Source organism: Epinephelus moara, chromosome 18 (genome assembly GCF_006386435.1).
Source record: "Epinephelus moara isolate mb chromosome 18, YSFRI_EMoa_1.0, whole genome shotgun sequence".
Lineage (NCBI taxonomy): Eukaryota > Metazoa > Chordata > Actinopteri > Perciformes > Serranidae > Epinephelus > Epinephelus moara.
The window spans coordinates 6,745,648-6,757,425 of NC_065523.1; the positions used below are offsets into that span (position 1 = coordinate 6,745,648).

Below are 11,778 nucleotides of genomic sequence, written 5' to 3' on the forward strand. Positions count from 1 at the left end.
CAGGCAGCTGCCCAGACCAGAAGAGAGTTTGCAGATGTCTTACACACACAAAAACTTAAGAAACTCTCATCAAAAACATAAGATGACAAGATCTTTAAAAATACTGTGGCAGCTATTAATATGGTGAGTATAAAAATGACAGTTTTCTTGGGCACAAATGAGTTGAAATGAAAGTGACCTTGTTGGATCAAAGTAAAATCAGCCCTCTGCTCCTCTCTAAGTGCTTTTTAATAGCTGTTTTCAGCAACTTATCATTTTGTCAGCTATTTATGAACTTGAATTTGAACTCTGTTTAATGTCCCTTCATAAAATGTAGATTTCTCTAATAGTGAATACTGACACAAACCTATGATTTATTTACCAAGCTGAGCTTTGTCTTTAATAATAGTGTCTGATTTGTTTTCCCGCATTGTTTAAATGGGATGATCTGAAATGTAGTGTCGGGCTGCCCATTTTGCTCAGTGTCATTTTCCGGGTTGTTTTTTGATCAATTTATGAACCAATTGCCTGAAAGACAACACTGAGGGTTTACAAACGGCCATTATTTCAGCATCACTCGTTCAGCCCGTCAGAACCCGACGACACATGTACAACGTCCTCCTACTGGATGAAGCTTTGCGTCAGTCTTGATGAAAGCTGAGCTCTGATTGGGCAGTGTTCGCTGAAGGTCCCGCCCCGGTGAGCTACTGTACTGTTCGTGCTGTCTGTTCTCTTTCTCCATCTCTGGCCTTTTACGACAGCAGCTTCCTGCATCTCTCCGCTGCCTCCTGACCTCACTGCACGTACACGCGACCTGGTGAGTTTTCCTTTAAACCTTTCAATTTTAAAACTCTTACCAAGAAGCTAACAGTTTTGCTCATATTCTCTTCTTGTAGAGTTCATTAGTCTAATTTAACGTGCCTTTATTGGTGCTTTTTTTCAAACATTTCTCGCTGTTCCTATTCCTATCACAAACCTTTTTTTCTAAAGCCACAAAATATTACTTTGCCTCAATAAAGTAGCTTAATAAAAAAGAAGTGGTGTTTTCTGAAGTTTTCTGGAGCTCCATTTGTATTTGGGAACTTCCTGTACTGTTCAGAGTCCTTCAGATGGTTTGGCAAGGACGCGGAAGTGCCGTCAGGAGAGACTGCTACATTGTATTAGTACTATTAATGTGACTGTAATGGAGTACAGGAGGGAAAGTATCGTCGGCAAAATTAATAATTCCTAAAAGCACAGCAGCAGCTAGTAAGCGACAGGAGTCGTCTCCAGCAAAGTCTCAGACTTTCTGAAAGAATGTGACAGTGATTAATCAGAGGGCGGACCGTGTAATAATGTTCGCAGTGTAATATTGTTCATTCACTTACTGTCAAAGTGGTGTCTCGAGGCCGTCAGGCAGTAGAGAAAAAAAATTGTCCTCCTTAGAAGTCCTCGGTTCACAATCATACTGAAGTCAAAGGGGAACTACGCCCATTTTCAAAATTCATGCATGTTATTCCTATGATTTAAGACAGTTCCAGAACATTAGTGAACATGAACAACTCCTAAATGCGAAAACTAGAGTGTTAAAACTCTAAACTGTGTCATAGGGTATAAAGTGTGGAACTGCTTCATAGTAGGGATTGGCATTTTAAGTACTTTCCAGTACTTGTTGCTGTCCTTAACATTACATAGGTAAAACCAGGGGTAGGCAGTCTGCAGCTCTGCAGCCACACGAGTCCTTAAAGCCCCTCTCCAGTGACCCTCTGTGGCCTTAACCAAAAAAAACTATATGGAAATGACTGTTGTGTTGTTGTTTTTTTAACATTTTAATTTTCATTTATCAGTGTTGTAGGCCTAAAGAAATTCTTACATTCTCCAACTGTAAAAATGTGAAGCCTATATACCGAATAACGTTTTAACATGTCAACAACTAAAATGCACATAATACATCTACTGCCTGGAACCTCAAAATTTTGCCGGGGGTAAGGATTTACAAAGAATGTGTTCAGATGTTGCTTTTCTGTTTTGATAAGAGAGAATAAGTAGGGTGAAATACAAAATACCCATGAATTAACAGGTAAGTAAACTATAATCAGGTGAGGAGATTAAAAATATACTGTATAAATGAATAAATAGAGCAGTTCAGCTATTTTTCTCACTTGTTGGATTCTTCATGGAGTGAAGAATGCTCTTAGTAAATAGCTATCAGACCTTGCAGAGAACACAGTTTTAAAAGAAAGAAAGAAAAAGTACTGGCTGTCTCGTAACATTTCCTTATCAGAAGTTGAGAATAGAGTGTAGACATATTGTGGTTTGATTTGGTAAGACTGCACAATATCCTTCTGTTTCCGATATATGAAGTTATTAAGAAAAAGTAAATATTTGTCTCTTTCTTTCTCTTCTTATCTCCATCCCAGCCAACATGCCTCATGCGTATCCATTTCTGGGAGCTGAGCAGAAGAAGGAGCTCAGTGATATCGCTCAGAGGATTGTGGCTCCTGGAAAAGGCATCCTGGCAGCTGATGAATCCACAGGTACAACTGCAAAAGAGAGCAGAGTCACACTCATTCTGTTGACAACAATGACCAACAGTCCAGTCCAGTAACGCAGTAATCACAATAAAAACTGTTAGAATATCTATCTGCTGGGTTGATACTTTCAATTGAAGACATTCGGATTTTTGTAAAATTACTGTAACTGCTCATATTAGTAGAATCTGCTGAAAATATAAAAGCACATACGGTGTACCCACTAACCAAGAAGCAACCTCCAGGGCTGAAGAACCAAAGTGCCAAAAACTGCAGTTCCTCTAATGGCCACTTTGAGGCAGGCTCCAAGAGCGAGTCAGTTCTCATAGACCCCCATGTTAACATGCCCAAGTTTACAGCAGAAACAAGCATGCTTACAGCCTGGTACAAAAAACTGTTTTGGTCTCTATAGCAAATTTCCCTGTTCATGACCACTGAGAGCATCAACTAATAGCCCTAAATGACGACTAAACTAGGAAAACTCTTAGTCGGGGGCAGCCCTAAACATTATCATGGCATAACCCCTGATTCACAAAGTACAGGCATAGCCATAGCTGTCACTATTTCAGTTTGTCTTTTAATTCATGAAAGTTAATTGCAGTGGTTTTGTCGTCTAAAGAAGTCTTATTCAGTGTTTGACTGTACCTAAAGACCTGTTTTTTTCCAGTAAGTACATTTTGTTTTAATGGTTTTAAGCCTGTTGTTAGCAATAATTAGCATTAGCATGCTCACAGTTAACCATAGCAGTAAATACTCTGTGGTAACTAAGCCAGCAACTAGCCTCAGGGTTATTACAACCCTCTTGTCCATTTAAGGTCACTTCTGGTTCCCAAAAAACAAGATGGTGATAGCCAGAATGCCAAAACGGGAGTACACTAACCACTGGATGATGTCATGATCGCTACAAACCTTTTTTTATGCAGTCTATGCCACTAACATATATCTTTGTAATATAGTATACCATACCTGAGTGATACATCAGCATGGCTGATACTATTAAGTTGAGCTCCTCTCAGGTGTATCACGTTCGATGTAGAAATTAATTTTGGCATTAATAAACAGAAATGCCCAAAATATGTTTGAGGTTATTTTAAAGACGTTTGTCTATCAGAGAGCACTCACAAGTTGGGTGAAGTTGTGCCAGACACCCTCAACCTTTGTCTCTAACTGTACCCACCTTTTCCCTGTTTCCTGGCACCTCCAGGCAGCATGGCCAAGCGCTTCCAGAGCATCAACGCTGAGAACACGGAAGAGAACAGGAGGCTTTACCGCCAGCTCCTCTTCACCGCCGATGACCGGGTCAACCCCTGCATCGGTGGCGTCATCTTCTTCCATGAGACGCTCTACCAAAAGACGGACGATGGCAAGCTCTTCCCCCAGCTGGTCAAAGAGAAGGGCAGTGTGGTGGGCATCAAGGTGGACAAGGGTGTGGTTCCCCTCGCAGGCACCAATGGAGAGACCACCACTCAAGGTACAGAGATGCTCTTTACTACAGTGAGGGCAGTAAGATGTATAGTGTATATATATGTATATATATATATATATATATATATATATAGCAGTATATGTGTGCTCAAAGCAAATGTTGTCAAGGGTTATTATACGCAAGTCCCAATCTGATCTCATAGATCGGGATTTGGGGCCAGTGAAGGAATTCTTTAACTAATCCCGATCAGCTTTTTACCTGTATAGAGGAGCTGATCCTTTAACATCAGCTGTCACACAGGTGGTTTTATACAGAGTGCAGCTGTCTCCAACTCTCCGCTCGCCTTTTCTCCTCCACTCAGCTCCTAAGTGTGTGTAAGAGCAGGGTCTGAGCCCTGCCCGCAGTAAAACACAACATGCCATAATTGACAGCAAAAATGCAGTATGAGACTGTTCATGTATGTTTTTTTGCCAAAATTATGAGCACTTGTTTCATTTCAGCTCAGTGTGAGAGTCTTGTGCTGTTGATGGTGCTTCACTGCAGGCAGAGGACAGATAGACAGCAGTGCAGAATCAACAACAACCACAATCACCACCCACTGCAAAGTGCAATAGAAGCCCCAGGAGCAAAAAGCCAATATGTGTAATTTATTAATGTAGCTTAATCTTTGCAAAAGATGTACAGAGGACGAAAATAAACACTCAGTGGAACACAGCTTATTCAGGTAACTCAGGCAACAGGTGCACCAAAACAGCAAACACTGGAGAGTAGGCTACTCTCTTAAAGGAACAGAGACATTCCCTTGAGACAGCGTGAGATCAAGATCATAGTGAGATCAAGTCATGGATGCCATTATACATACATGCCCGCGGATGCAGTTTAGACAGTCTGTTGACCTGTGAGATTAATCTGTTTTAGCACTGATCTGTTGCAGGTATTCTCAACAGTGACAAAATACACAAACAACAAAGATTGTTGTTTGTGATAGCACTGTGGATTAGAATTTATGTAGTAGTTTACACATTGTACGTCACATTTCCTCTGCTATCTAACACTGTCTGTCTCTTTCTCTCTCACTCTTACCTGGGATTCCTCATCTCTTTATCTTTCTTCTGGGTTTTGTTCACGTCTCCTTTCCCCTGCAGCTGCCCCTCAGGCTACCAGCTGCACAACAAAGTTACTACCAAACTCCTCTTTTTCCTCTTCCGACCTTTAGTTGATCCAGATTCATGCAAATATGAAACACTTCTAAAACAAAATCTGTGTGGCTGTCATGCAGTCTCTGTTGTTGTTGTTGTTGTTGTTGTTGTTTGAGGTGGTTACACAAATAACCCTAGCTCCAAGCTCTTAGGCTAAGCCTACCTGAAACTCCTACTAGTTAATCAGTGACCATAGTATTAACATTCATAATTAAATTCTTAACAAAGAAATTAGATATCAAACATCCCATTCAGCTTCTGTTTACCTGCACCTGGAACACAGCAGCAGAAAATGAACAGGGTTTTGGAAGTACTCATGAATGTTTAATTTGCAATATAATAACTAGAATCTGATGATCAGCATTGGAGCTGTATTTGGCTAACAAACTCCTAATATGTAGTGACTGAGCTAAATTCTATAGCAAATACAGGAATGGTTGTATTTCTGTTGACTTTGGAAAGATTTCTGTTAGATGTCTGTCTGTCAGATGTCTTTTCTTGCCTCTGTTTCCACGCCTTCCATCACTCAAACCCACCTTTTGTGCTGTTTCTCTGTCAGGTCTGGATGGGCTCTACGAGCGCTGTGCTCAGTACAAGAAGGACGGCGCCGACTTTGCCAAGTGGAGATGTGTGTTAAAGATCACCCCCACCACCCCGTCCAACCTGGCCATCATGGAGAACGCCAATGTACTGGCCCGCTACGCCAGCATCTGCCAGATGGTTAGACACACACACACGCACATGCACTGAAACACACAACACGCATTTACATTCTTAGTACAGTGATGCAACACATCCATTACACAACCCAGTTAGCCCATCAGGTTCCTTCTAACTGTGTAACAGTTGGTACACAAGTCACAACCCCAAGAGAGGAAGTGCTATTGTCTGTTGTCATGACACTGGTTGCTATGTTCTCTTCCATCCACTGTTTCCTCAGCATGGCATTGTGCCCATCGTGGAGCCTGAGATTCTTCCAGACGGTGACCACGACCTGCAGCGCTGCCAGTATGTGACTGAGAAGGTGAGTGATGGAGGGAACAGATCCAACAGGGGACGGGGTGGGGGGTGTCAGCTGTAACAGATGGAGAACTTGACGGAGATTGACCTTTGAAATTATTGTGGTTTACCTCTGATATGATGGCTTGGTTGCAACTGTGACTCTTACTAATGCAGGAAAATGTTGTCATCACCCTGAATGCGGCATGTTGTCAGTAAAACAAATGTGGGCAGGCAGGCCAGCAGTCTGGTTTGTGTAGCGCATATTTTCATTCTGATTTGAGCTGTTTGGATCATGTCTGGTCGTGTTTGCTGCTGCTGGTATGGATGTCAACAAAGGCACACAAAAGGCGTTGCGGTGGAGTTAACAGTGAAGGCACTGGAGTTACGCGTTTCACAGCAGCCTAAGAACACTACAAATGCAATCTAGTTCTGAGTACTGTGCCAGCCATAAAGCTGTTCAGAAGGTTTTTTTCATAGCAAAAGCAAAAAAAAAACACTGAATTTTGATTGTTTGCCATAAAATGATTGGCTCAGTCAAGGGCAGCAATGGATGTCTGCTGTCAGTCTACTTCATCACCACCTCCTCAGTTTTAGCTACTGCCAGCATCAGTGATAAAATATATTCACTTTTAACGCCACTATGTTTGGAATTTAGTGTGATTATAACAGCTTTCAATCATTTTGATGTTTTTTTTATCACAATATTATGAGACATTCCTGGTGAACCCACATTTGATGGAAATATATTTAATAATTGCTGTGGTGTTTCAGTCTAAACCACCAGTGTCAAACTCATGGTGGGATGAGGGGAGGAACACCAAAGTCAGTAGATTCATCCTCTGGGGACCGTGAATGGATCAACACTATTTCATAGCAATCCATCCAGCAGCTGTTGAGATAAATTTCTATCTTGACACCAATGACCAACATTGCCATTCATCCAGTCTGTTTAGCCATGCTAGCTGCTTGGGTGTAGGACACAACAACATCCGAGATAGAGAAATATTACACAACAGTTTTACGTTAATAAATTGTATTTCACTAGCAAGGACCACACCACAATGATATGCAGTTTAAAGATTTAATGAAGATGTAATTGTCAGAGAAATGGTTATGAATGGGGTGGTGATGAATGGGGGAGTGCGGATTTGCAGATGAATGAACGGGATGGAGATGACGTCATCGGAGGGTCGGACTGGGTGAGGTGTAGATGTGGGCGGAGAGACTCAGTGTGGGGGTTCCGTCTCGTGTCCTGATGAGCCCGTGCTGTTAGGAAGCCCCCCAGTCGATGCCTAGAATGAGATGAGGAGAGGTACACAGCAGATTGACAAGGGAGAGGAACAGAAGGGGAGGGAGGGTGGGTTCGAGAGATCTGACAGGCCTGTGGTAGCGCTGTGCTGGTATATATATGTTAGTCAGGTGATTAAAGGTGTGGTTGAGGCGTGGTCCTGCTCCTGAACCAAAGTTAAACAATTAACTCCATTTGTTGCTTTCAGCTTTTCAGGCATGTTTCATTGAGTTGAGGGACAGGTATTGAAGTACTACATTTTCTATTCTTACACAAAGTGACTTTACAAACTCAAAGCAGCCATTCTGCTGTCAGACCTGTGACTGCTTATGAAGTAGTAAGGTTTTTTTGGAAGCAGGGGAATGGAAATCAGCTTTCCTCTCTGTCTTCTAGGTGTTGGCAGCTGTCTACAAGGCACTGTCTGACCACCATGTCTATCTGGAGGGAACACTGCTCAAACCCAACATGGTGACTGCCGGACACTCCTGCCCCACAAAGTACAGCCCTCAAGAGATCGCCATGGCAACTGTCACCGCCCTGCGCCGCACTGTGCCCCCTGCAGTGCCAGGTGAGATGGACATATAAATATCTGCAAACATGGTTATCACAAGTTTACCTTAATTCCACCTGACCTTCCTCCTTTGCATTCTCCTTTCCACACAGGTGTGACCTTCCTGTCAGGCGGTCAGAGTGAGGAGGAGGCCACCCTCAACCTGAACGCCATCAACCAGTGTACACTGCACAGGCCCTGGGCCCTCACCTTCTCCTATGGCAGGGCCCTGCAGGCCTCAGCACTGAAGGCCTGGGGAGGCAAGAAGGAGAACGGCAAGGCCTGCCAGGATGAGTACATCAAGAGAGCCCTGGTAAGGAGCAAGGAGAAGAGAGATGCAAAGACAGAGTAAAGTGGCACTTGTAGTTTAGTTTAAGCATCCACAACTAAATAGAAATTCTTGCTTAAATGGTACTTTGTGCACATTTATTGATACAATACACAAATTGGTCATTGTGTGTGACTGTGTTTAAGTCTGTTTGCAGCTAATATCGCAAACTACTGGACCAGTCAGCCTAATATTTTGTGAGCACATTTTTGACTATATGCTCAAGGACCTCTCATGGTTGCGGTAATTCAGAGTTGTTTAAAAACTTGTTTTAATGACTGTTTTATACTGTCATGAACTGCTGACTCCTCACTCCTCTTCAACACAGTCGGGATCACGAGTTCTCCATAAATCGTCCTTGCTAAAAATAAGAAGCCTACTATCTGTTGCAGGCCACATTTTGGCCTTTGCCATGACTAAAAATCTGACATTCACTGAAAAGTTTGGTCTTATTTTAAACCAGAGTATCTGCAGATTAATTCCAAACCCAGTGTGTGATGATCCACCAAAGCTAGGCATGATGCAAAATGAATGTCAATTATTATTGACATACAGTATTTTTGGAGGAAAACTCAGTCTGCTCTGTGCACATCACACTACAGCTTTGTCAAGAATAGACGAGGCGTGTATTTTTTTGGGAAGCTTGAATGCACTGCTGGAATTACAAAAATCATCTCGTGGCCATGGTGGAGATCTGCACTCTACTGGGTGCACTTTTTTAGTTTGTCGTCTTTCTTTGTTTTAATACCTCCGCAGACGGGGAATAGCAGTGGCAGGAGGCATTATGTTTTTCGGGTTGTCCATCCATCCAGCAACTCTCAAGCATCTGTCTGTCTGTCCGTCTCATTCTCATGAGCGTGATATTTGAAAAACACCTTGAGGGAATTTCTTCATATTCTTCACATTTGATCATATACTGAACTGGTGACACTAATATTGGGTGCCCACCTTGAAACTGTGCTGATTGTACAGCTGTGCTGTGTGTGAAGCATCCATGTTTTTTAATTTACAGCTTCTTTGCCGCAACATCCATACATGGCTACATATGAGTCTGGACAGACATGGATGTAAACTGTAACTGCAACTTGACTGGTTCGTGTAGCATACAACCACGTTGCAGTAATTCTAGTTCTTGTCATTCTTACTTATGTACTGTACTGTATTTATGTATATACAGTATGCACACACCGTATAAGGGTACCCATACTTGTGCTGGCATGTACAGTTTGTTCACATGTCTATGTTTGTATTGTGACTGCTATACACATGGAGGAAAACTCAACAAAACATTCTCACACACACACACACACACACACACACACACACACACACACACACACACACACACACACACACACTCAAAACATATCCTTTAACCTGCTGAAAAGAAGAACATCAGCAGTCATGAGTTCTATCCTAGTAATATAAAGTCATGAAAAAGGTGATTACGTTTCACAAACAATAGAAAAAAATCATGTTTTGATGAATCCCTCTTTGTTTTGTGTTTCTCCACAGAATAACAGCAAGGCAGCTCTGGGGCAGTACGTGTCCTCTGGACAGAAGGGAGCTGCAGCTCAGGAGTCTCTGTTTGTGGCCGACCACGCCTACTGAAGTCAGCCAGGCTCCTTCTCCTCAACACACTTCACCCCCATTCCACCCAGTCACCCCACTTCACCCCACTTCACCCCTTCCCACAACATTCAGCTTGAACCTGAAATGTCCTGAGTCATACAGATTAACCGACAATCGAACAACATATTATTTCATCGATGGTGAGAGCCTGATGATGTCCTGGATAAAAAACCATCATGATTTGTAAAAGTTGACGCCATTACCCATCAGCCCAGTGTAAACACTGTGGCTTCATCCTCACTTTGAGTTTGACTTTGCACCTGTAAAGTCAGTGTTACTGTACTGCCTGACTGAGTGTGTTTGTCACTTTATTTTGAGTTTATGCACTTAAATCCCACAAAGAGAATGAGGAAGTCCCCCTTCATTGTCCTCAGTTTGTAGTTCAGTCTGAGATTTCTAACATTGTCCTAATAATTCTGAAGTTAATGTGCCTTCATTATTTAACTGAACCAACTGCTGGAGGGAGACTTTGTGCAGGAAAAGTATAATGAATCTACAGTATTAGTGGATACACTGGAAAGAGATTCAAATTAAAATATTCCACAACTAATCATGTCATGTGTTGTATTTATCAGTTTGTGGTGCCGTACTGTCGTCAGACCCTTCACCTCAACCTACATACAGTACATAAACACTGAAAGGAGCGGATGCAACTCTATTCTAAACCTTCTTTGCTAGAAATTTGTTTCAGATTTCTGATTTTCCAGTTCAGCTACCAACTGGGGAAAAAATATACTAATAGAACAATATAGTGTGGGTATTAAATAAAAAGTAAAATTTACCAATCTCATACAAACTGTCCATATAATAATGTCTCTGTACAATCCACTGCTGTAGTAACGATATGCCAGATATATTAGCTTACATTAGCTGCAGTGGGAATTAGCCTTACATTACATCTCTGTTGTGAGTCACAGCCTTAGGTGACTGAAAAATTCACAGGGTTCCCACACAGTTTGCATTTTATAATTCCTTTCTTTTCCAGACTCAAATTCTAGACTTCAGATATTTCAGACCATATTTGACATCTGAGTTCAAAAAGCAGAGCAGCAGCCCCTTTTACGGTACCATTCCTGTAAAATGAGCCTGGAACATCCAAGGAAAACCCAAAGTAAACAGAAGGCTGTTCCTGAACTATTGGAGTACATGCATATACATGGTGTCATTTGAAAGGGAACATATTTACGTTTTTCTCAAATAGTCAATCAGTGTGATACTGGCACTGAGTAATGGTACACACTGAAGTACAACCCCAATGCCAAAAAAGCTGGGACGCTATGTGGAACGTAAATAGAAACAGAATGCAATGATTTGCAAATCATTTACAACCAATATTCCACTGAATACACATACAAGATATTAAATGTTCAATCTTGTAACATACTGTGTTTTTTGTAACATTATTCTGAATTTGCTGCAACACGTTCCAAAAAAGTTGGGACAGGGGCAACTAAAGACTGGGAAGTTGTGGAATGCTCAAAAACACCTGTTTGGAACATTCCACAGGTAAACATGTTAATTGGTAACAGATTAAAGTATTGTGATTGGGTATACAGGGGCATCCTCAAAAGGCTCAGTTGTTCACAAGCAAGGTTAGACAAAAACTGTGGGTAAGCAGTCTATTGTAACAATGTTAAGGCCGCCCTCTTGGCCAGGTTGCTCTTGAAAAAGATTTTAAATCTCATTGTGACTTTAACGTTGTTTAATAAAGGATACAGTTTAAGAACAACTTTTCTCAGTGCACACTTGTAAGAAATTAAGGGATTGACCATCTACAATCCATAATATCAAAAGTTTCAGAGAATCCACAGAAATCTCTGCACTTAAGGAGCAAGACTCAAAACCGAAATTGAATGCCCATGAC

The 11,778-nt window shown here is 41.7% G+C and overlaps 1 protein-coding gene across 1 annotated transcript; it reads left to right on the top strand.

The window, feature by feature from the left end:
* The first annotated feature begins 638 nt into the window (after positions 1-638).
* Positions 639-10,464, top strand: LOC126405145 (fructose-bisphosphate aldolase A-like). Its single transcript, XM_050068723.1, has 8 exons — positions 639-796; positions 2,379-2,495; positions 3,694-3,960; positions 5,674-5,834; positions 6,055-6,138; positions 7,798-7,972; positions 8,068-8,267; positions 9,798-10,464. Exons 2-8 carry the CDS (start codon positions 2,384-2,386, stop codon positions 9,891-9,893), a joined length of 1,095 nt encoding a protein of 364 aa, XP_049924680.1. The 5' UTR covers positions 639-796; positions 2,379-2,383; the 3' UTR covers positions 9,894-10,464.
* The last annotated feature ends 1,314 nt before the right edge of the window (positions 10,465-11,778 follow it).

Bases quoted from the DNA above. Each gene is read 5' to 3' on its own strand.
- LOC126405145 (XM_050068723.1), top strand. From the start codon at position 2,384: ATGCCTCATGCGTATCCATTTCTGGGAGCTGAGCAGAAGAAGGAGCTC. The intron at 3,961-5,673 runs GTACAGAGATGC...TTTCTCTGTCAG, and splicing joins TGGAGAGACCACCACTCAAG to GTCTGGATGGGCTCTACGAG. The intron at 8,268-9,797 runs GTAAGGAGCAAG...GTTTCTCCACAG, and splicing joins AGTACATCAAGAGAGCCCTG to AATAACAGCAAGGCAGCTCT.